The sequence below is a fragment of the Pogona vitticeps genome, chromosome 6 (assembly GCF_051106095.1).
Source record: "Pogona vitticeps strain Pit_001003342236 chromosome 6, PviZW2.1, whole genome shotgun sequence".
Lineage (NCBI taxonomy): Eukaryota > Metazoa > Chordata > Lepidosauria > Squamata > Agamidae > Pogona > Pogona vitticeps.
This window is the reverse complement of record NC_135788.1, coordinates 80,971,815-80,995,722: the sequence shown is the minus strand read 5'-3', so window position 1 is coordinate 80,995,722 and position 23,908 is coordinate 80,971,815. Positions and strand designations below refer to the sequence as shown.

At 40.4% G+C, this 23,908-nt stretch overlaps 1 protein-coding gene across 11 annotated transcripts in view; it reads left to right on the top strand.

Moving 5' to 3' along the window:
- Positions 1-23,908, top strand: part of EPHA5 (EPH receptor A5) — a 270,566-nt gene that overhangs the window by 130,898 nt on the left and 115,760 nt on the right. For 6 of the 11 annotated variants that reach the window (XM_078377661.1, XM_073003962.2, XM_073003964.2 and 3 more), the window contains exons 4-5: positions 10,993-11,148; positions 23,003-23,338. The exons of 2 other annotated variants lie outside the window; for them this stretch is intronic. In XM_078377661.1, the coding sequence (XP_078233787.1) occupies positions 10,993-11,148; positions 23,003-23,338 (492 nt within the window). The remainder of the gene's footprint in view (positions 1-10,992; positions 11,149-23,002; positions 23,339-23,908) is intronic. 3 more of the 11 variants (XM_073003965.2, XM_073003966.2, XM_078377660.1) reach the window with 2 other exon arrangements.

Genomic DNA, 23,908 nt, shown 5'->3' with positions numbered 1-23,908 from the left:
ATTTGAAGAGACACTTGTCCAGCAGGCTGAGGCAAAGAGGCAGTCCCGAAATCAGCAAAATCAGGGAGCTGGACAGGGGACTGTATTTGTCTTCAGTGTGGAAGGGATTGTCACTCTTGAACTGGCGTTCTCAGCCACACTAGACACTGTTCCAAGTCCTCCATACATGTTACCATAGTCTCTTGAGACTGAAGGATGCCTACTATCTCAAGAATAGTGCCTCTTACATGGGATGTCTTTGCCACTCAGCAACAAAGCATCCGGGGAGATTATTTTCTCAGACACTACCAGCATACATATAATAATAGAACTGTTGCTTGTTCCATATAGGCATGTGTGGAACATGATCACAATAGATGTGTTTTACAAATGATTAGCCCTTCAATGCATGACAGAGTTATCCTGAATTTGATAACTGTCTCTTACCAAACTTGATATCAATCATGTCTCTCATGTTCTTTGATTCTGATGTGGATGCTTCGTTTTGTGGTATAGCTGCCCACACCTGCAAGGTATCCGGTATACTCCTGCAGTGGTGAGGGGGTCCCTTCTGTCCTTTGTTGACCATAACATTTGTTGTACAGTGGACCCTTGACTTACAGACGGCTCGACTTACAGACTTTTCGAGTTACAGACTTCTCTGGCTGCAAAATTTAGATTTGACTTGGAGCCAGAGAATCGACTTACAGACCAGAAAAAAACCAAAATGGAATAAAAATAGAATAAAAACCACTGGTTATAGGAGTAATCGGTTTTCAATGCATTGTAGGTCAATGGAGATTCGACTTACAGACTTTTCGACTTGCAGCCACCATTCCAATACGGATTAATTCCTTAAGTAGAGGGTCCACTGTATTTTTGTGATGGGCTTGAATACTATTTGTAGGTTGTGTTTTTTCCAAAGTTTCCCCATGTGGTTCATAACCCCTTTGATGTATGGTAGAAATACTTTATTTGTGGGTGGCTGTTTTTCTTCTTCAGTTTGGTGTTGTTTTCTTGGTTTGATGGCTCTTGTGATTTCATTTTTGGAGTAGCCATTTGCCTGTAGGGCCCAATTCAGATGGTTGAGTTCAGTGCTGAGGAACTGAGCTTCACAGTTGCGATTTGCACAGTCTACCAGTGTTTTGGTTATGCCTCTTTTTTGCTGTGGGTGGTGGTTGGAGTTTTTGTGTAGGTGGGTTTTCTGTAGACCTTGTGTCCCAAGAGGAGATCAGTTTTGCGTATGACCATGAAATCTAAGAATGGGAGTTGGACCTCTATTTCTTTTTCCATGGTAAATTGTATATTTGGGTGGATGCTGTTGAGATGGTTTAGAAATTCTTCCAGTTTTTCTTCACCATGGTTCAAAATTATGAAGGTGTCATCCAGATATCGGAACCAGACTGTGGGTGTGAAGGGTGCCGAAGCCAGGGCCAGTTTTTCAAAATGCTCCATGTAGACGTTTGCTATAACCGGGCTGAGGGGACTCCCCATGGCCACTCTGTCTGTCTGTTCATAGAATTCTAGGTCTACAGAAAACCCACCCACACAGACCGGTACCTACACAAAAACTCCAACCACCACCCACAGCAAAAAAGAGACATAATCAAAACACTGGTAGACCATGCAAATCGGAACTGTGAAGCTCAGTTTCTCAGCACTAAACTCAACCATCTGAATTGGGCCCTATTGTATGCATAGAAATACTTGTTGTATGCTTAGTTTTATCCCATCTCTCTAATCAGCATAAATGCAAATATGGTCAATAAAGTGCTTAAGCAGTAAAACTATAGTGCTTCACTTTGTTTTAAAACACTAGTTATAGAAGTTCTGCAACAGTAGCGCCCTTGCACACCACACATTTGACTTAATTCTCCTGCCTAAAAAGTGCTATTTTAGCAGTAATTTTATTTTTAGAAATTATTTTTCTTCACCCTTATAGATGTTAATCAAATAAGCAGATACTTCTTATGTTAGGAGCTAAGAAAAGAACAGGTGTCTGCTACAGCTTCAGATTTATTTTAAAATTCTTCGTTACCTGCTTCTAAATTGGGAATCATTTTGTTTCTTTTTATCTGTTTCTTTCCTCCGTTTTTCTTTTCTTTATTTTTCTTTTTTTACCTAAAGGGCAGCTGTTAAAATGAGTCATGGTGCCACACTCTAGATAAGTACCTTTTTATACTGCTGTTGAATAAGAAATAGTGGGTTTTTAAACACTGGAATAAAATAAGACTTTGCAAGAAATTAAACCCTTGGGATCCAAGCTAGACATTTCTAATACGAAGAGAAATTTTGAATGAACATGCAACTGGTAATGTTAAGCGACCAAATCCCACGGTGTAGCTTAAATTTATGAATAAAATAATGTTGTCACATATGTTAATGTTGTCACATCTATTAATCCTGTCCAGACTTTTCAGGCAGGTATTTGGAAATGAAATACAATTTATCTATGGAAATCATTCCAGTTGTTCTTGACCATGGTGAGTTTTTCATCTCTTCGCTTGTTTTTTTAAAATGCCTTTTAAACTTTCTTGAGTATTTACAAGAAAATAGTCCACACATTCTAAGCGATTATAGGACAACATGCAGCACAACTGTATGAAATTGTATGAATGCCTATGTGAAAATTTGTCTAAATGAGTATTATTTGGAATTACTCTTGGCTATGTGGATATACAAATACAGCTCTATGGTCTAACTTGGAAGTAAGTCCCATAGAATGTAGTGATACTTAACCTGGAAGCTAGGGATGTCAGACCCTTGGGAGTATAAATAAAATCAGACTACAAACCTCAGAAGACATAGAACAGTTAACAGTTAGCTGCTAACGTCATAGCAATCCTCTTTTTTTTTTAATTGTTAAGACTGTACTGTACTGTTGAACAGACAAACTGAGACTGCAAAAATTGCTATGTTTTGAATGCAGTTCTTCCTGGCAACCTCACAGTTGGCTGCAAACAAACAAGAGATTTGGGAATAAAGAAAAGCACCCCTTGTTATTTTTATTTATTTATTTATTTTGATTAATCTGCCATTTCAATTTGTGATTTCATTCAGAGAGCAAAATTTGTAGGCATCTGTGAGATGGGGAAGGCAGGGTCTTTATTCTAGTGTACACAGACCTTTAGATGAGAGGTTGTGGAAGACATGCCAGCTTCATCCTACACCAAGCCTGTAGGGAATTTTGGTTTTATTCCAGGTAACATTGTTTTTCAAACATTATTCATGGGAGTCTGAAGCCAGTGTTTTTTTTAACAGCGGTGCCTCGCTTAACGAGGAAATCGCTTTATGATTAGGTTTTTGTGATCGCTTTTGTGATCGCAAAATGATGGTTTAAATGGGGTTTTCCGCTTTGTGATGATCAGTTCCCTGCTTCGGGAACCGATTTTCGCTTTACACAAAGAGCTGATCGTCGGGTTTCAAAATGGCCACTGGCTGAAGAAAATGGCCCCCTGCTGTTTTCTAGGATGGATGGATTTTCAGGGGATGTTTTATTTTACAGTCATGTTATATTCTGGTTGCTGCATAATGCTACACTATGGTGGAGGGTGGGGTTTCACTTAACTAGGGCTTATTTGGGGGGGGTAGGGTTTATATTATGAGCATCTTGAAAAATCATACTAGGACTTATTTTCAGGTTAGGTCTTATTTTCAGGGAAATGGTATTACTAGTGGAGATACAGTACTTAGGTAGTGGTTTTCAAACTGGTTCCAGGTCTCTTGAGTTTCTTCAGAAGCTTGTTTGGAGTTTTTCAGTCTGAAGCTTATTGTGATCATTTATTTATTTATTTATTTATTTATTTATTTATTTATTTATTTATTTATTTATTTATTTATTTATTTATTTATTTATTTATTTAATTAATTAATTAATTAATTAATTAATTAATTAATTAATTAATTAATTAATTAATTAATTAATTAATTAATATGCCGCCCACACTACCCAAAGGTCTCTGGGCGGCTTACAGCATTTAAAATACAATAAAGATATGTACAATTAAAATACAATTAAAATATATATAAAATTGCCATCAGACCCACAGTTAATATTATTTCAGTTAAAAGCCTTCTGGAACAGGAAGGTTTTGACCTGGCGCCGAAATGTCATCAGTGTCGGCGCCAGACGAATCTCAGTCGGGAGGGCATTCCATAGTCTGGGGGCAGCTGCCGAAAAGGCCCTTTGTCTGCAAGCCATCCCTCTTACCTCCTTGAGGGACGGCTCTTTCAAAAGGGCCCCCTGGCGAGATCTTAACTGCCGGGTAGGCTCATACTTGTGACAATTGCTAACTTCTGTGTATCGAAAGAGGGACATTGCATTTTAACAGTTGGATTGAGATAATGTTGAGGACTTACTGGTCTAGTCAGATCCATACATGGAGTAAATTTATACTCTGGAACAAGCTTGGGATCCTTTCACATGTTCTGAAAATCCATGGCAGAGAGTTAGGATTCTTAAAACAGTTTAGTCAAAGTGGAAAGGGTTCCTCAAGGGCTGAAAGCTGAAATGCTGCTCAACTAGAAAAAAAAGTCTCAGTATTTTTTGTTTTATTTCCTTCTATTTACCAGGTGTGGGTAGGAATTTTAATCTTTCCACTTTCAGATTTGGAACTGTGTGGAGGCATGATGGTGTGTGTGCTTGGAAACTAATTAGGCTGCGTGCGTATCATGTTGTCATCAGCAAATTGCACTGCTTTCTATCAGAATCTATCAAAGAAATCTTGTGTCTTCTAGCTTACACAAAATAGAACCACATCAAACTTTTCATGCTGTAATGATTTTCTGTCTGTCTTGGTGAAACATAATTGGATAAATTCAAGACCTCTTTAAAAGCTAATTACATCCTGTACCTTGTAGACATAGGCTGTCCTTGTAATATGAGCTTGTGTCTTTGCTTTTATCTCTCTCCTTTTCAGTGGTCTCTGTGCAAATGGTTTGGGTGATAGCTTTGAAGCACAAAAAATGACAGGGACACATTTGTGTCTGTTATCCTCCTCCATCTAGATCCTATAGATATTGAAATGTTAACATAAAACATCTCTGTAAGATAGGGCCATGTTAGAAGATAGCCTTGGAGTAAATAAAAGTCTTGCATTTCATGCCAGGAACTGTAAAGCATGAGACCCATATCTGAGTAATTTATGAACTGGCCAGCAGTACAAATTCAATTCTGAATGCACTCCCAGGCTATCTGAAGCTGTGATTTATATTTCACTTTTAAGGGCAGGATCTCCGAAGGTATCAGCGTCCGTACTTGGTAGATCTCTGTTCCTACAAAGACAACTATTCCATTTCCCCCTTTAAATTGCCTATATCTTGTTTATTTATTTATACAGAGTTGTTCTTATTTCAAGGTGTGTGTGTGTGTGTGTGTGTGTGTGTGTGTGTGTGTGTGTGTGTGTGTGATGGCTCTGTGTTAGAGGGGATGCTAGTAAGCTTTCACTTTTTGCAGACTCTGCAGATCCACCTAGTTAGCCCCCAATGGAAAGTGTATTTAGCATTGCTTTCTTTCCTTTTCTCTTCAGTCTTTAGTGTCTGATCATCCTACTTTATTGGCCATCAGAGGAGTACTGAGCTTGCCCGGCAGACTGGGCACACATAGACATCTGTCAGCGAACAAATTCAGAAGGCAGGAATGCTCTTAGAGCATGCAAGGAATGTACTTTCTGTTTGCTTTCTGTGGGCAGGTTTGGATATCCTTACACATCTGCAAAATCCACAGTTTACTTTCATGCACTGTGTATTCAACAGGACAACACGAGATAGTGCCAAAAATTATTTTATTGGGGAAAAGGTATTTCTGGGTAGACCAGAACACTCTTATTGTTGCACTGTCTAGAAGGTATTGCTATACTTAGATATTTTATTTTATTTTATTTTATTTGTGCCCCGCCCATCTGGTCCTACGGCCACTCTAGGCGGCTAGATCCCTGTGACTTTTGTGTCCTTGCCTAGATGAGTGGAATTTGAGCAGTGCGAGAGATTGTTTTCCATCTCTGTGTTTGTTTGCTTTTTGCTGCTGTACTTAAGAACCTGCAGTAGTTCCTTAGGCAACAACCAAATAGTTCCCCTTCTTCCTCTTCCTCCTTCTTTAAAATCTGTTTAGTTAGGCAGTGCCATTTTCTTTTTTTATGGCTTTGTGTGCTCCAAGAATTTGCTGTCTATTACCCATCCATCTCTGTCTTCCTTTTCTGCAGACAGCTCTGTGTACTTAATGACTACATAAAAACACACTTGTTTTGTCCATGAGAAGCCTGATGGCCTGCCTGTGTGGTGTTTTGGCAAATGAAAATACCTGGACCATCAGGTTGTAAGGTGTCAGTGTCTTGTGGCAGAAATAAGTGACAAAAAAGCATTGATAGACTACCCTGCCAACTTTTTTCACTTGGGTTGGAGTTGTTTCCCTCTCCACCCTTCTCCCCATTTTAATATTCATTCTTCTTTCTGTCCTTTGCCTGCTTGTTGCCCATTGATCTGGACACTTGCTTTTTTAACCTTATATTATAACTATAATTATAGCTATAGGGATAGATAAACAGATGGGTAGACAGGCAGATGGATAGCTATCAAACCTAGTATAACAAACATTTCAAACCAGGAATAAATCATAACATCCCATTTAATGTTGCTCTATTGCTTGGCATCACTAACCATAAATATTTATTCCTTTATCTGAAATGTTGTTGAAGTCTCATTGCATATAATTGGTGTAACAACATTCCAGAAATCTCTTTCTTAGACTTGTGGACTACCCAACTCATTAGCTCTATTTCTATATCCAACAGAAAAGCCCTGGAATAAACATTCAGTTGACTTGTCACAAGGGTTGGGCTGAAGGAGAAGGAAGACTCACATTTTGATGGAAGGGTCAGACCACCTGACCCTCTGCTTTGTCTGAAACAGCCCCCCCCCAAAAGGCTTTCCTATTATACCCATTATATCACTATGGGGTAAACACATACCTGGGGAAAATGGGTTTTTAAGGGGCATTGAACTCTGATTGTGGTCTGACTGATTTCCCGCTTCCTGAGGTTCTTTGGCCATCTGTCCAGTAATTTGGTCAGATTTTCATTACCAAAGTTTCAAGCAACACAGCCCCCTTTGTTCCATTGTGGACGGGGAAAGGAACACAAGGCCATAATGTAACTGTTTTGCTCTCATTATATGGCTCTGGGAACAAGACAGATTTTAGGATTTATTCTCAACCACTCCATCCATCTGCAAACAGAGGCTATGTTGCAGCATATGATGGCACCCTATCGCATGTAGATGACCTTGGAAATTATCCATACAGTATGTAACTCAGTAGGATAACAGATTCAAAATAGAGTGACATAGCTGTGTTTTCCTACCCACTGGATGATGCCCACTACTGTCCCTGAAAAATAGGTGGACACCTATGGATTCAGGCAGGTTTTAGTCAAGCAAAGCAGATTAATATACCCCATTCAGAACTATATGCACGTTACTGATGTGGCATTCAGCTTCAACCTTTTTTTGACTCAAAGAGCTCTACTACAGCCATGAGAAATCTGTTGGTTAGATAATACATCTGGAAGAGGGCAGTTGTAATATGTCCTTTCTACTCTATCGGTATTTTCTGTTTGCATTACCAGACTTCTCTGTCCTTGCCCTAAGCAAAATAGCTCCATGCTCATCTCCCTTTTACTTCCTCCTCCTCTTGAACAAGACAATGTTCTCTGGCCACTGTAAACTTGGCAAAAGTGGGGATGATGGAAAAACACCTTGTATAACTTTGCTTCTCGTCCTCAGATTCCCAGTTGTAAAGAACAATTATTTCTTTTTGCAAACTAAGTGCTAATCCAGGAACAGAGCAGAATGATTGAAATTCTTGTGCAGAGTGGCATCTTGTTGAGGATTCACCTAGAAAGGGGGAAAATACCAAACTCTGGAGGTTTGTTACAGTTCTTGTACAGGATGGCATATTCCTTGCATAGGATTCACCAGAAAGGCCATGAAGATGGTGAGAACTTGGCAGTTTGCCACAGGAGAGTAACAGGTGTAAATGAAGAACATAAAGAAAATGAGATCAAGAAGCCAGGAAATCTCCCTGCTTCAAAGGGAAGTTCTAGTGGCCAGTCGTGGCATGACAAGACTGCAAAAACTGGTGAGAATGAGAAAATTTGCAAGTACCTGTCACATCCCTAGTAGAGATGGACACAAATTGCTGTTTCAGTGGTTCAGCATGATGTGTTTCCTTGCCGTATAGCTGATTCGCTGTACAGTGCCCCGTCCCCTCCAGTGGGGAGCCCTCAGCAGCAGTGCCCCACCTTGCCTCCTCCAGGCTCTGCGGCTGCGCACTGGAGGGGGCAGGGTGTCAAACCAGAGATCAGCTGTTTAGCTGGGAAACAAACTGTGCCGAACCACTGAACCAGCAGTTTGTGCCCATCTCTGTCCCATGGTCACTTCAGAATAAATGATCTACTAAGGTTTTGTACTGCTTATTTTTTTAAAAAAACTTTTTATTTGTTTTTGATGGGAATAGGATTGGGCATAGGGGGCTGGGGGAATAGATATGGGTAGGGGGAAGGTAAAATTAAAAGGTGAAGAGGTAAAAGTAATGAGAGAATACTTTTACATCCACTTATACAATTATACTAAAAGAGGAAGAAAACAAAAAAACCCAATAAAACAAAACAAAAATAGAACAAAACATGTTTAACCATAATTGCTATAGTTACTAATCTCTCCATTCCCTTTTTGGACCTTCACATTCTTCTTTTATCTGTGCTTTCCTATCCATATTTTGACTCCAGCTGCAAAATCGTCCCCACTTTTTGAGATGACCTTTCATTTAGTGCTTCTGTTAGTACGCTCATCTCCGCCAGTATGTAGTTTCTGCCAGCTCTTCTAAGCATGGTATTTCTGCTTTGGTGGCGCTGCGAGTTAAACCACAGAAGCCTCTGTGCTGTAAGATCGGAAGACCAGCAGTTGTAAGATCAAATCCATGCGATGGAGCTCCCGTTGCTTGTCCCAGCTCCTGCCAACCTAGAAGTTCAAAAGCATGTAAAAATGCAAGTAGATAAGTAGATACCATCTCAGTGGGAAGGTAACAGCATTCCGTGTCTAGTCGTGCTGGCCGCGTGATCATAGAAACTGTCTTCGGACAAACGCTGGCTCTACGACTTGGAAATGGGGATGAGCACTGCCCCCTAGAGTTGGACACAACTGGACTAAATGTCAAGGGGAACCTTTACCTTTACCTATCCTAGCTGCAGTACAGCTTTTTTTTAAATGATTGATTAGCTTAATCTACGAGAGCCAGTGGGGTGTAGTGGATAGAATGGTGACTAGTAAGAGGCTAGAGGACTACTGCGAGAAGCTCCAAATATTCGTTACTATGAAGTTTCTACTAGGATTAACTATGAAGATTCTGCTGATGAATGTGGACTTTTAAATAGCATGGTTAAAGAACTAAAGCTGGTCCTGTCTGTCTGTCTGTGTGCAGCTCACAAGCACATATGCACATAAAAGTTTCCATCTCTTTTAACCTATGAATGCTAAGTACAAAGAACTATAGTATTTAAATGCAGATCTGAAAAGTTAACATGTTTCTATCCAATGTTCTTTTTCTCCCTCCTGCTGAAAAGATGTAAATCTTCCAGCCACTATTGTCTAAGACAAAAGCACTGGAATAATGGCCCCTAGTCACTGCCAGAAAGCCCAGTTGTATAGACACATTAAATCCTAAAAGCACGTATTTTATAGGGGACATGTCTGGCTTGAAGCATTCTTTGAGGAAGCTGTCAGAGATGTGGTAATTCAAAATTCTTTGCAGGTTCTCTGGGGGATGGGAAAACATTGAGCGGGGAGGGCGGCATCTTTTTTTCTCCCAGCTCTTTGTCTGCAAATATCCCTTCTCTCCAGGCTACTGCTTCAGTTGCCTTTTACAAAGGCATTCTGTCTTTGGTCGGGTGGAGGGGAAGGGGGCAGAGGAATACTTAAACTGAAGCTGAAAACTATATTTGACAATTTCCCTAAGAAGTATTCCTCCCAGCAACCCCTTTTTCATGAACTCTGTAAGCAGTCCAAAGTTGCATTCAGTTGTGTGATAGATATGTGAAGATGGCTTAACCCATGGATGGGGAGTTGGCAATATGATACATCCCCTTCATTTATGTCAAAAGCAATCCAAAGGTGCTTCCAGAGTGGAAGAATCAGCTAACAAGGCACTGTCCTCGCCCAGGAGCCACCTGCATCTGCTCCCAGCCCTCAGGTTCTTTGGGAGTCTCCTTCTATGTTTCCCAGTATGACACTGGTACAAAATGAATAAATACACTCTCTTTCCTTTCTAGTTTGCAGCAATGTTTAAAAGTTGTATTTTCAACCTGTGGATGGAATGAGTGTCTCTCTGTGAAAATATTCTGATTAAGTCCAAATTCACTTTTACAATATGACGATGTGATGTTTGGTGTGTGGGGAAATCTCTGTTCTGGATTGGGTTGCTTGTGTTCTTATTTTCATTTTGGCACTGCCTACACTTTCTTTTGTGGCCTCTCATGGTGTATAGGCTTAAATTTTGTTCTGTTGCTGTAGGTCAAACACAGTTTGCAGGTTTTGAAACCTTTGAAAAACCTACAAAGACTGGCCAGAAACAGCTTTGGGTTGAATGAGTGCAACAGAGGCAACTGTGCTATGAGCAAAATTCCTCTTGCTGTCTGAAGAATAGTTTTCCATTTCTCATCTCATTTACCTAAATGTATCTCTGCAGGGCATAACCTGTGAAGACGAATCATTATATGATTCCTGTTTGTTATAATTTCCAGCACAACACAATAGTTCTCCACCCCCACCCCCCGTCCCCACTCTGCTTTTTCTGATGGTTTGCACTGGCAACTTAAGGATCTCTCAGATAAGGTGAGGAATTCAGTGCTGTATGACTTTTCCCGTAGTCACTTTGAGCATAAAAGAATTTGCAAGTGCTTATGAAAAGATGCAGACATGGTGGTGAGGGGGCAAAGCTCTTAACTCTTGGTTCCTCTCTTGCAGCATGCCAATTGGGTTTCTTTAAGGATTTGCCCCAGAGTCAGAGGTGCACCAAGTGCCCCCCACACAGTTACACTCGTGAAGAAGCGTCAACTACCTGCCTTTGTGAAGAGCACTATTTCCGAAAAGACTCTGATCCACCCACCATGGCCTGTACAAGTGAGTTAATTTGCACTGAATATCTTGAAAAGTCTGATGAGTCCAGTAGTTGATAATAATGGACACACAAAGCTATTATGAATACATGAAGCCACCTTCTGTCAAGTCAGATCACTGGACCACCTCACCCAATTCTGCCTGTTCTGGAATGGTTCTCCAGGGCCTTGGGCTGAGGTCTTTTCCATCCCAGCAGTCTATCCCCTTTCTCATAGCTCTTCCCAAAAGTGGGGAATGACAGTACAAAATGGAGAGCAAGCCTCCTTTATTTGTGGAGACTCTCCATGTATCCAGAAAAAGATATGTCCTGGATCTACACATAGCAGAGATTGTGCTGCTCAGACAGTATTCTCTACATGTGAGGAGAGCAGTTGTGGCAAGGAAAGGGTGAGTTCACTCCCCCTTCTTGCTCTTGTATTTTAACCATACCTAGAATGTCTGAATGGTACTAGCGATGCTATTTTAACAGAATCTAGCAGGGATAAGAAGAACAGAATTGAGAAGTGTTTGGGACGTTTTCTTTAACCATGGGTAGTAGCAGTGTGTGTGTGTGTATGTATGAGAGGGGGAAAGGGAGATTTGCTCAGGGCCAAACTGGAAATAATGGAAATTATTGCAGGTCATGTCAGTATAAAGATTGTCCAGTGACTCTCTGCTGTCCACTTACAAAGGAAGAGAGAAAGATAGAGACATCTGTGGTTTTGTAGGGGGAGTGTTTATATATCTGAAATACAGAGATTCAAACCTGATTGCCTCTTATTGCTTTTCCTGTTCCTGGAAAGCTTTGGGGCTTACCTGATGAGCCTAGTGTGAGATTGCAGACCTCTCCTTGCCAGTACATCTTAAGAGAACATGCAGACAACGTGACTTGAAGATACAATCATTCCCTTCTCACCTCCCCTGCAATTTCTTTTTCCTTTCCTGAAAAAGATTGCTAGGAGTCTTGAAAGCTTGTACGGATTTTTTTGGGTAGTTTTTAAATACCATATGGTATCTGGTGTCATGTTTCTGCAGGCACTTGCTGTGTTCATGCATTAAATGTGGGTCTGGTTTTAAAGTTAAAAGAACAGAGAGACGAAGATGTGTAAAAGCTGAGCTCTCACCTTACTTGACTGTATGTTGTTGCCTGAAGTTCTTTTTCACTTAGCTCAGCTTGCAGTTTGTGCTAGGGTTGGGGCAGAAAAGATGGTTATATGAGGCAAGGGCAGGAGGAACAGCAATAACTTCTCTCACCCCTATAAAGCTATTCCTATTAAAATTATATCGTTCTACCATTTCTTTGTACATGAACAAGGCAGATAACAAACACAGCTGTCACCATCTCCTTTATGTTAGCCCTATGAGTATTGTTCTTATTAAAGAAAGGTGATGGAACACCATAGGTGAAAACCCCACCCAGTGGCAGAGGCATCCTAAATCAGTTTTCCTGCTGTAATCTTAGATCCCTACCCTACAATTCCTCAAATCTCTCTAGAGGGAGTCCCAGCTGTCTGTGTTTCTCATGTGCATCTTAATGCATTTTGGAATGCTAATATGGTTCTTGTCATTTCACATATTGGTCCTCTTTCATCTGTTCCTTTTGAGTTTTATATTTTCCCCTAGTTGTGATAGCAAACTTGTCGGTGTTATTGCTGTGTAAAAAAAACTTGACTGTGGAGAATACTGGTGAGCTTGCAGGCCAGCCTCTGGTCGCACAGGCCAGTAGTCTGGCTATGATTAACTTTATTTGGGGGAGAATATGCACTGCCAAAGGAATCTTGATATTGTTTCATGTAGTACACATTCCTCAGTAATAGCAACTGCTAGGGACGTGGTCTCTTCTCACATGAGGAAAACAGTTCATAGTAGATTTGCATAGTCCTTTTTTGTTTTTAGGACAGTGGTGATTTAGGGAGGCTTACCTGCACATATCTACATATTCACGGCGTCATCATGCACGTCTCTAGCCTGTAAAAGATCTGGATCTGTCCTGCAGGTCTACTGTTGGAGTTGGTGAGGCTTCCCTGAATGCATGTTTCCTTTGCACGGGAAAATCCTATATGACGAATCCTGGTACTGTACTATTCAACTCTGGAGAGATTAATCCCAAGCCCCGTCCGGCCCTCTTCTCATTCATAGTTGATAAACCTGAGTGAAGAAGGGCCGTCCGCAGGTCAGAGCTGACTGGGACGTTCTGTGCGCATGGGTATGGAAGTCACTCCACGCCTCTTGCCGTGTAAAGAAGGGGAAATGTGTACAGGAGAGAATGAAGGGCCAGATGACATCAGAGAAGGAAGTGGAGCCTGCAGACCTAATGGTGTCATTGCTGTGTAAAAACCTGGCTTTGGAGGATAGTGGTGAGCTTGATTTTACTTTCTGGCTGGATGCTGAGGGCAGTCTCAGGTAATAACAATGGGGAAACAGTAATCTCAGAAGCCAGTGAATATTGACAGCCATCTTCCACAGCCTGCCTGGAATGGAATGGGGTGGGCGGGTAAAGAATAGAGTTCTTCTGGTTTTAGGAGCTGCAGAAGAAATTCCCAAGAGTCACATAGGACCCCAGGCATCCTTGTTTTCAAATGTACTCTCTCCATAAAGGGCAGCATACTCTTGCCACATCCTGTCTCCCTTTCTCATCAGCAGCTACAAAGTCCAATCTTCTCCTTCCTGCTCATTCCAGGGACCTTTCTCTTTCTAGTACCCATTCACATAGTGAATGTGTGTCCCTTTGGGAGTGGCCACCGGCCATTGACACTGATTATTGCTAAAGACTAGGAAACAGATCACTCTATACCATGCCCCACAATAACATTCCTGTTGCAATAGCAATTTTCAGAATCTTGTTTTGTGAGGCTTTTTGCCCCAGGATAATCGTTTTCCATGGCTATGAACTAAATGAAAATTTGCAAAAGTGTTTGAGTCTGGACTCCCAGGTGGCTTTTGGCAATTTTCCTGCATAATTTCCTGTGGCTCCTTGACTGTTTTTACAGCCTCCACCTCTCTCCCAGCCTCCTTTTTTTCTGGACAAAAAGATGTATTGCACTATCTAGCAGAAAGCATCCTATTTTTCAAAATCTGTGGTGGACTTCAAGCCATTTCCTATTTCATTTCCAGCAGTCTTGAGTCCCAAGATGGTTCTTGGGGGGGGGCAGGAAAAGAACCTCAGTCCACCCCTCCCTCAAGGTGCTGGCTCCACCTTCCTTGAACCACTCATACCACAAGCAGTTTAAGTATCTCATTTCCATTTATGTCACAGAAAGAAGGCAAGAAAACTTCAGCTTATTGAAAGGCTGGACATAGTCAAAGAAAAAATACAGTATCTCCTTTCATAGGCCATACAATAATGTTATAAATCTAAGAGAGGCAAAGATTATTCCCAAAGCTATGCATTTAGGAAATTTGAGTCAGCTCTTTGCCTTCTGTTAATTGACTAAAAACCATTATTTCTAAGGATATGGTGATCGTTTCAGTTTTTTAATAGTTTCACCTCATGTGTGAACTCATTATTTAAATAGTGGGTTTCAAATTTTTTTCTTAGGAGACCTTTTTTTCCCCTTGGAAACTTATAAGTAGTTTCTTGATGATTAGTGGCAAACAAGGTGTCTTGAGACAAGAGAAACCAAATATTAGAGGAAATTGTAGCCGTAAAAATGTATATTTTGCAAACAGCTTCTAAAGTTCAATGAACAACCTGAATATTAAGTTTTCATTTCTTGTTTGTGGACATAAGTGAGAAAGGAACATGTTAAGGGACTCTTCACTGAGACATCACTTGTGTTATTTACAGTTATTACTTTTCTGCATACATTAGACACAATACATTACAAAGTAACAAACTATTTAAGTGATTTATGCTCATGCCTTCAACAGAAATTCATGTTCTACATTGTATGTATAGCAAATATCTCAATATGGTTTTATGAAAACAAATACAGAATAAAATAATGTAATAATCAAAACAATTCATTAACTTTTGCCATTTCAAGCATCCCTTTACTTTTAGGTTGTATCAGACTTTATACTGCCCACAGTTTTCCACACTTGTTTTTCCAAGTCTGTAGCCCTTTGCTTTATTTAGTCATTTATTGTTTTTTAAATCAAATCAAAAGCAAGTATGCATTCCAATAGCCTGGATCCACATCCCATTGAACTCAGTAACTATACATGGACTTGCATTATAATTATACTTAGGTCTAACTGAAATCACTGGGGAAAGTTGGCACTGAATTAATGTGTCTCATGCTTTTCATAGAAAATTAAATTCAGTGAAATCTAGATCCAGGCCAAAGTGCATTTCTTTTTAAATATAAGGAACAGGAAATGGAAGCTTTTGTGGAAAGATAAGAGAAGCTGAAATAATGGTGCTAGTACTGAAATTGTGTTAGTAAGATAGGGATAAAGTTAATAGAAGTATTGTGATTTGTTTTTATAAATTCATGCAGGGCTCTAGGAAGACAAAAAATTACCTACAAAAAGATAGGATTTATTTTATTCTTTTTTAAAAGTGCAAACAGTGATACATACTAGATAATGGTGATAAGAGGGGAAGGAAGAGCTGTATCTGATAGGGAAAAATCACTTCAGTAATTGTATTCAGATTGGTTATCTGGAAGATAGGAAAGATGCCAACATCACGAAGAATAACAGAGAAGCAAAAGTAGGAAATAGTTATGGAACTGTATAGCTCTATATCTTTTCCTGTATCTATTACATTTATATATCACACCATTCTTCATAAAGAATATGGGATGACTATGAAACACGATGCAACACACAAGCGCTAAAATCATTAATATAATATTACAGAGGAACAAGATAAAATAAAACTAATGCAGCAGTTGCCCTTTTCCTGAAAACCTTGTTTTCAGCTATTGCCTTAAATGGCAACAGAAAGGAACACACAGGAGGTAGGTCCAAACCTGAGATGCTATCTCTAAGAAAGCCCAGTAGTACCATGTTCATTAGATGTTTAAACAGTACTATGTACAAACTTAATGTAAAACAGTTGGTGGGACTGTGTGTACTGAGACAGCTTGAAATAGTCTTTAATTCTGTTGACAAAAGACTTTTGGTTTGACACCCTGCTCAACTCCCATCACAAGAGCAATTGAGGCATTTTAAGTACAGTGTGGTATGGCCTTGAGAATTATCTATTCCAGTACCCTGCCACAAGCGAAATATCCCCTAAAATGAATGTTTTAGGTTTGATATTTCCACAGGAATGCAACAAGTCAAACACCAACTGTCTTTTCCCTCCCCCAGATTTCCCTGGCATATATACAGTATTGTTGTTAGATGTCACAAGCTAGTTCACCTTGGTTAATGCATTTGCTCCAACTTATCCAGGCTAATAAACAGCAAGGTTTCTACTTGGCATATATTGACATCACTTCTGTTCTACCTTTCTCACAGTGTAGGGTTTGTTGATGACGCAGAAATGATTAAGAAACAGGTAAAACTTTGATCAAGAGGCTTGGGTTTGAACCTCTGCTGAGTTCATGGATACTCACTAGGTGTGGGTAGAACTGGTAAAGCCACTCTTCCAATATCTCTCACTTACTCTGAATGCCCTGCTAGGACACTGTAAGTCAGTTTTGACTTGACAGCATATAACAGCAATAGCAACTCTAGGAAACATAATGAATTACAATATTTAAAAATATGTAACAGTATTAGAAAGAAGACTAATATAGAATCAGCTTTAAAATATTAAAATGTGGAATTCCATACTTTGAAAAACATCCTTCTCAGCTGCTGTTGAGAAGCCTGCCTAAAAAGAAGCTGCTTGCCTGGCAGTTTAAGGACCAGGGTGTGTGTGTGGGGAGGGGTGTGTGTCAACCTGGCTGTTCCACAAACTGGCAACAGCCGTTGAAAAGGCCTCTTTTGTATACAGTAATTGCCAAATGGGCATGGGATAGGGGCTGGATACTTGGCATTCCCTTTGATCTAACATGCACTAAAGGCTCCTATAAAGACACAGTATAACTGGAAAAATGGGCCGGGCAAAGTCCTAAGAGTGGTGAGGGTGGGGAAAATTGACACAAGTTGTCAAACTGTTAGGTATCACTGTTCAGACTTTAGACTTCTACAAATACAGCATCGCTTACCTTTCCTACTGGAAAATATGGCCTGTCCTCAGGCCAACCACTTATACGTTGCCCAATTTCAGATAGGTTTCGTGAACTATTTCCCATCTCTTGCACTATTTCCCATGTCTCATCCTTACAGATTTCTGCTTATAATAGTTGTAGAATGCAGCTCATCTCTCTGAACCTTAGCCTGAGGCTACAGCTTGTATGTAATCTTTATATTCTACTCAAAACGACATTCAGTGCATCTGAACAAAACAAAAATTCTGCTGAACATTCTTGCTGAGCACATCTTTGTTCCTAGGATAGTGGCTGCTTGGGATAATTTTCCTCCTCCCTTTACATCCTCACTAGCTTCAGACTCATTGTTCCGTGTTGGCCCTTAGTCCTATTGACTGTGATGTGTTGTCTATTTATGGGTGTTTAGGACAATATAGATGAAACATGTCCCAGGGGAGGGCGATTGGATTGAAGAGCAATAGTGCAGATGAAATGAAGGACAGGGAAGAAAAGAAAGGAGGCAAAATGATGCTAAGGAGAAATACAACTGAAACAAAGGAAACATTTTTGCAACATGTGCATAAAACCAACCTCAGTTTGAAGGCTGGTTTGATGCTCATGCAATAAAAATAAAGTGACAGAAGTATTTTTTTTCTCAACCTTAGTGTAATCTTTGTTCCCCAGTGGCACATTTTACTTACCTGTTTTGAATTTCCTTCTCTGCTTCCCATTCCCCAAATACTGAAATAATTGTTAGTGCAGTAAGTCTAGAACTGCAAGTAAGGTTGACCACAATGGTTACCAGTTATTTTTCTCTCACCTGGCAGGCTCTTGTGTTAAACAGCTAGTAGACAAGCCAACATTTTTTTAGCTGTTTATTTTTTGTTGTTGTTACATGAGCCTCGTGGCGCAATGGTTAAACCGCTGTACCGCAGCTAAAACTGTGCTCACGACCTGGGGTTCAATCCCAGGTAGCCGGCTCAAGGTTGACTCAGCCTTCTATCCTTCTGAGGTTGGTAAAATGAGTACCCAGCTCGCTGGGGAGGCAATGTGTAGCCTGCATAATTAAATTGTAAACCGCCCAGAGACTGCTTGAAGCACTATGGGGCGGTATATAAGCAGCACACTTTGCTCTTGCTTTGCTTTGTTTTTATGTGCCATCAAGATTCCACCAACTCATGGTGAACCTATGACTGAGTGATCTCCAAAATGTCTTGTCCTTAACTGCCCTGTTCAGCTCTTGTAAACTCAAACCTGTGGGTTCTTTAGGAAGTCAGTCTATCTTGTATTTGGTCTTCCTCTTTTCCTGCAGCCTTCCACCTTTCCCAGTTTGTCTTTTCCAGAGAATCCTGCCTTCTCACGATGCACTCAGACTAGGATAGGCTCAGTTTCCACATTTTTGCCTGCAGAGATACTCGTAATGTAGGAGTGATTTGAATTTTTCTAAGTTTAACTATTGCCGGCTACATTTCTTTCTTCTTAAGCATCTATTAAAAGGATACAACAGAAAGCAGTAGTGGTGCTGATCTGGGGGCAGGGAGAGAGGTGCGACGATGTAAACACTGAAGTTTTTTTTTTTAAAAAATTATTTGTTCTATTTTTCCTTCTACTTCACCACTTTTGGATTGGGGTAGTCTTTGAATATTTGGGAACAAAGTTTGGACCCTTCCAAATGCACTGATTTGTGACAGCTCTTATCTAATATATTAGTAAAATGTTTTGTTTTCAGCATAAGCTAGGTAGATAACTCCGGATGTTCAGATTTGCAGATGACTGTAATAGCAGTCAATTTGGTTAGCTAATATGAGTTCAAATTTTCCTTTCTAATCCAGTGATTCAAGAGATAAAACATGAGCCATTATCAAAGAGTACAGCCTCAGTATTTTACGTGTAACAAATCAGTTTACATATTATACTTATATAGTATAGTATATTTATATGGAAATAATACTGTGAGTTTAATTTTACAAAGAGACATGGGCAGTGCCATTTAATATTTTGAACAGGTTTAATATGAACAGGCATGGCAACATGTAATACTTAGACAAGACTGCAAGTGGTCAGAGAATGGTGTAAGCAAGGAATTAATACAACAACAAGAAGATATAAATGGCTTAAGAATTATATTTGAATTTCATTGTATGGATTGATGCAAAACATATCTTGAGAAAAATAAGAAGAATTCTGGTTTCAAGACAAGTCATGTTGGGTTCATTCCCCACCTTCTTCCCATTTTGTTAGGTATGTTGCTTTCCACTTGTCAGATAGCTGCTGTCACCTTAGATGCCATGGTTTCACTTTGTCACTTAATGTTTGGAGAAACTTCCATAGAACCAAATTTGAAGCAACCGGCATAGAACCAAGGGGTTTTTTGTTGTTGTTGTTTTTAAATTCCTATCAATATTGTCTATTTTAATTTTCTGGCCTTTCCAGGAGCTGCTGAATTCAGTGGCATTTGGCAAGGACTATGAGCAGGCCAACCATAGCCACTAACAGTATTTCCCACATGCCCCCAATATCTGGCATTTGAAGAGACGCTGTTTAGGAGCCTGGAGGTTCCATATGGCTGTCAAAAATAATATGTATTGTTATAGCTCTGTTTTCAGTTAAAATATCTAGTCCTATAAAAAGAAGCTACCCAAACTAGTGCACTTGCAATATATTGTACCATACTATAAATTAAATGAAATATCACCTTTTTGTCTGGTTTGTCTCACTGTACTGCCAGTTCCCTTTGCTGAGTGAAGCATGTCAGATTTGTGGACTGAATGGATGTGCAATTAGCGATCAGCTTGGATTTATAAATATGTTGCTGTTCTATTGGAAATGGCTCCCTATATTTTCAAAGCTTGCTTATATAGTCATCAACTCTGTTTTCCAACCAACAGTTTCTGCATAGTATACAATAGCAGAGTGAGGGCCAACCTGGGCATAAAACTTTCAGACTGTCATGATGGTCTCTTCAGCAAGATGCCATTGGGTTTCACCTGGCAGTTAGTTATTGGCCTTGGCTGCTGTGCCAGCGAGTGAGTTCATGGTTAAATATAAAGGGGGGGGGATCTTTTTTTCATTAATACACTGTTTTAGAGCAAATGGTGGGTGAGGGAGTCTCCTTACTGCTTTTAACATGATCCTGATCTGAGTTGGAACTCTGTATCTGCCATGCACAAATCTGCCTGGACTAGAGTACATTGTGCAGTGGGGCCTCAATGAGGGATAGTTCGTGGAGGGACTTTTCCTCCCAACACGCATGTCAGTAGTACTACAGGTGTGGTTGGTCAGCCTCTCAGGCGGGCACCTAGGAGAAGGAAAAGGTGCTGCAGCTGTAGGGGCAAAGAGATGAGTTTGCTGGCAAAATGCGTAGAAACACTGTGGCAACAGTAATTAGAACAGAAAGGCAGCAAAAAGAGCAGGATGGTGGTAGTCAGGGAGAGGGAGGCACCTGCCCCGATCTAGCATTCTTTCTGCCTCCTCTCAGACCCTGAAGTAGCTGTCTCATTTTGGTTGTTGTGGGTTTTTCGGGCTCTTTGCCCATGTTCTGAAGGTTGTTCTTCCTAACATTTCGCCAGTCTCTGTGGCTGGCATCTTCAGAGGACAGCACTCTGGTGAGACACTCCAGTATCTTTTGCCACAGAGTGCTGTCCTCTGAAGATGCCGGCCACAGAGACTGACGAAACGTTAGGAAGAACCACCTTCAGAACATGGGCAAAGAGCCCGAAAAACCCACAACAACCATTAGATCCCGGCTGTGAAAGCCTTCGCGAATACATTGTCTCATTTTGCTTCGTCACTAGTCCAACTCAGGCTCACAAGATCTTTTTCACACTGTTGACTCTGTGAAGAATCTTGGGATCTGTGTCTTCAGTTGTCAGAATCACTTCAGCAACCAGGAGTTCCCAATTTTCTTTAAACACACAAGCACAGCACTGGTATTTTCAATGGCTAGATGTGTGCTGGTTTCTCTGCATTGGTCATGCTTTGCAGCAAGTGGCTTTCCCAGTCTTTCTTTCCATGATTCCTGCAGGGAGACCTGGCTGCTGAAATACCCATTCATAATTGACAATGCCATATATGCATATTTGTCATTTAAGCTCCAGAACTGTGTGTATCATAGAAGTGCAAACTGGGTCTAAAGCCCCCTTGAAGCATTACAGTGACCTGGTCAAGGGTGCTTATAGCATTCAGGCAGGCTGTCCAGGGAGCTGTAACTGGATTTGACTCACAGCTGAATATACAGTTCATGGCAGGCAGATCCAGGTTTGTTACCATGCAATTTGTAAAACAGTTCTAGGCTTTTCAGATAATCTGGTTTACTTCTTAAGGAAAACAGTTCAGCAGAAGAAAACAGCTTGTCCTCCTTAGAGACGGAACAAATCTTGCTTGCTTTTCTGTTTGAATCACATGGCAAAAGTGACAGGCAGGAGATAGTGAGTGCACATTGGGGTTAACCAAAAGCAGAAGCAAGGTAAAAGTCATTTCAGGGGAAACTGACAAGTACCACCCTCAACAACAAGCACTGGCACTCTTGAACAGCTGTGTGTTATCACAGTGGTAATGCTTTAAGCTGTGGTGGGTGAAATGTGACCCTCCAGATGTTCTTGAATTATAACTTCCATCATTTCTCAACCATTGTCTCTGCTGGCTAGATTGATGGGAGCTTCAACATTTGCACGCCACACTTTACACTCTTGTTTGAAAAGCAAGTTAGATTTCAGAAGCGAACCAGTGTGGTGTAGTGCATAGAGTGTCAATCTAGGAGGAGATCTGGACTCAAACTTAACTATGAACACTCTCTGGGGTGAGGATGTCTGTTGGTGGTGATAAACTCCTTCTTGACCTTCTCGAAAGCCCTATTAAGATGCTATAAGTTGGAAGTGGCATGACGGTGCTTAAGAAAAAGAGTTTATATAGTAGATCTGAAGCATCGTATTAATAGGGACCCAACTCCACTCATAAATGAGGCCATGGGAAACATGGGAGGCATGTGTACCCCTCCATGGTACAGTTGGATAGGTTCAGTTTGCTAGTCCGCTAACCAGTGTCCCTCAGGAAAGACACAGTTGGCTACCAATGGCCTTTCGGTGCTGGGATTCCTAGAGACAACACAAGTAAGCCTTGTCAAATATAGCAAGGAACTTCATATAAAGGAATCCATACTTTATATAGATCCGTGACTCTCAACCTTTGGATCCCCAGATGTTCTTAGACTAAAACTAGCAGAAACCATTACCACTAGATGTGCTGGCGTGGATTTCTGAGAACTGTAGTCCGAAAACAACTGGGGATCCAAAGTTGGAAATAGAAATGGGTGTGAATCAGAAAAATGGCAATTTGTTTTGATTTGTGATTCATCAAGGTGAATGAATCACAAATAATGAATTTATAATTTTTTCCCTAACGAATTGATTAATCAATTCATTGATTCATTTTTGCCTTCAAAACCCTATAAAATACCCCCCCAAGCACCCAGACACCAAAATTGAAGGGAAGCTAATATTTTGTCTTTTCAAAATCTAATGAGACAAATTATTTTGTTAAAAGAGTAATGTTCGATATATATTATGGACTCCTTAGCTGAAAGATCTAAACCGGAGGGTCTTTTATTAACCTGCTTAGAACCCCAGGCGTGAGGCCAGGTTCGTTAAGCTGCCACTTCTAGAGTGACACCTTAGAAATAATATAGTGTCCAGGGCTAGGTTGATGACTTTTTTTAAAAAAGAAAGTTTTAGGTAATAGGGCTGAGACCAGATTTGATTCTTACCATGTGTTTTTCTCACTTTACACGCCAGGACCCCCCTCTGCTCCTCGGAGTGCCATCTCAAATGTTAACGAGACTAGTGTCTTTCTGGAATGGATTCCTCCTGCTGATACTGGTGGAAGGAAAGATGTGTCTTATTATATTGCATGCAAGAGGTGCAACTCGCACTCGGGCCTCTGTGAGGCATGTGGCAGTCATGTCAGGTACCTTCCACAACAAAGCGGCCTGAGAAACACCTCTGTGATGATGGTGGACCTGCTTGCTCACACAAACTATACGTTTGAAATTGAGGCAGTGAATGGTGTGTCTGACCAGAGTCCAGCTGCACGGCAATTTGTGTCAGTCAATGTAACCACAAACCAGGCAGGTAAGTGCAATTTCACAATGAGATAATTAGGTCCTGTGGGGTGGGTTTGGCCATGCCCAGGTGCCAGAGGTGGGGCTTCTTGCAAAACGACCACTGAGTGCAGCTCAAAATTACACACTTTCACTTTCAGAAATAAGTTTATGTTTTCTTTTTATTTCCTGATTTTATTACTTGAACTACTAAACCAGACAATAAAAGTAATGTTTCCTGTTAGGAGCCCATTTACTAGAGCTGCTTATACACATTTTTCTTTTGTTTTGTTTTCTTCTTCTCTTTTCTTCTTTTAACTGTCAAATCACTCACAAAATTCTATTCTTCTTCTTCTTTGGTGCAGAGACTAGTTAAATCTAGACCTCCTTAACTGTGTTGAAAAAGCCTTTAAAACAGTCATTACTGGTTTTAAGAACTCATTTGGAAATGAAGCAAAATGTATTGAATGTGTTTGTCATTTCACATGGAGATCTTTCATCAATTTTTCTTCTGCAGGATCCTGTCAAGCATGTTAGCTAGTTTTAGAGTTTTTAATCTTTATAATATAGTGTTGTATATTGACTGCTTTCCTTTTTTTTC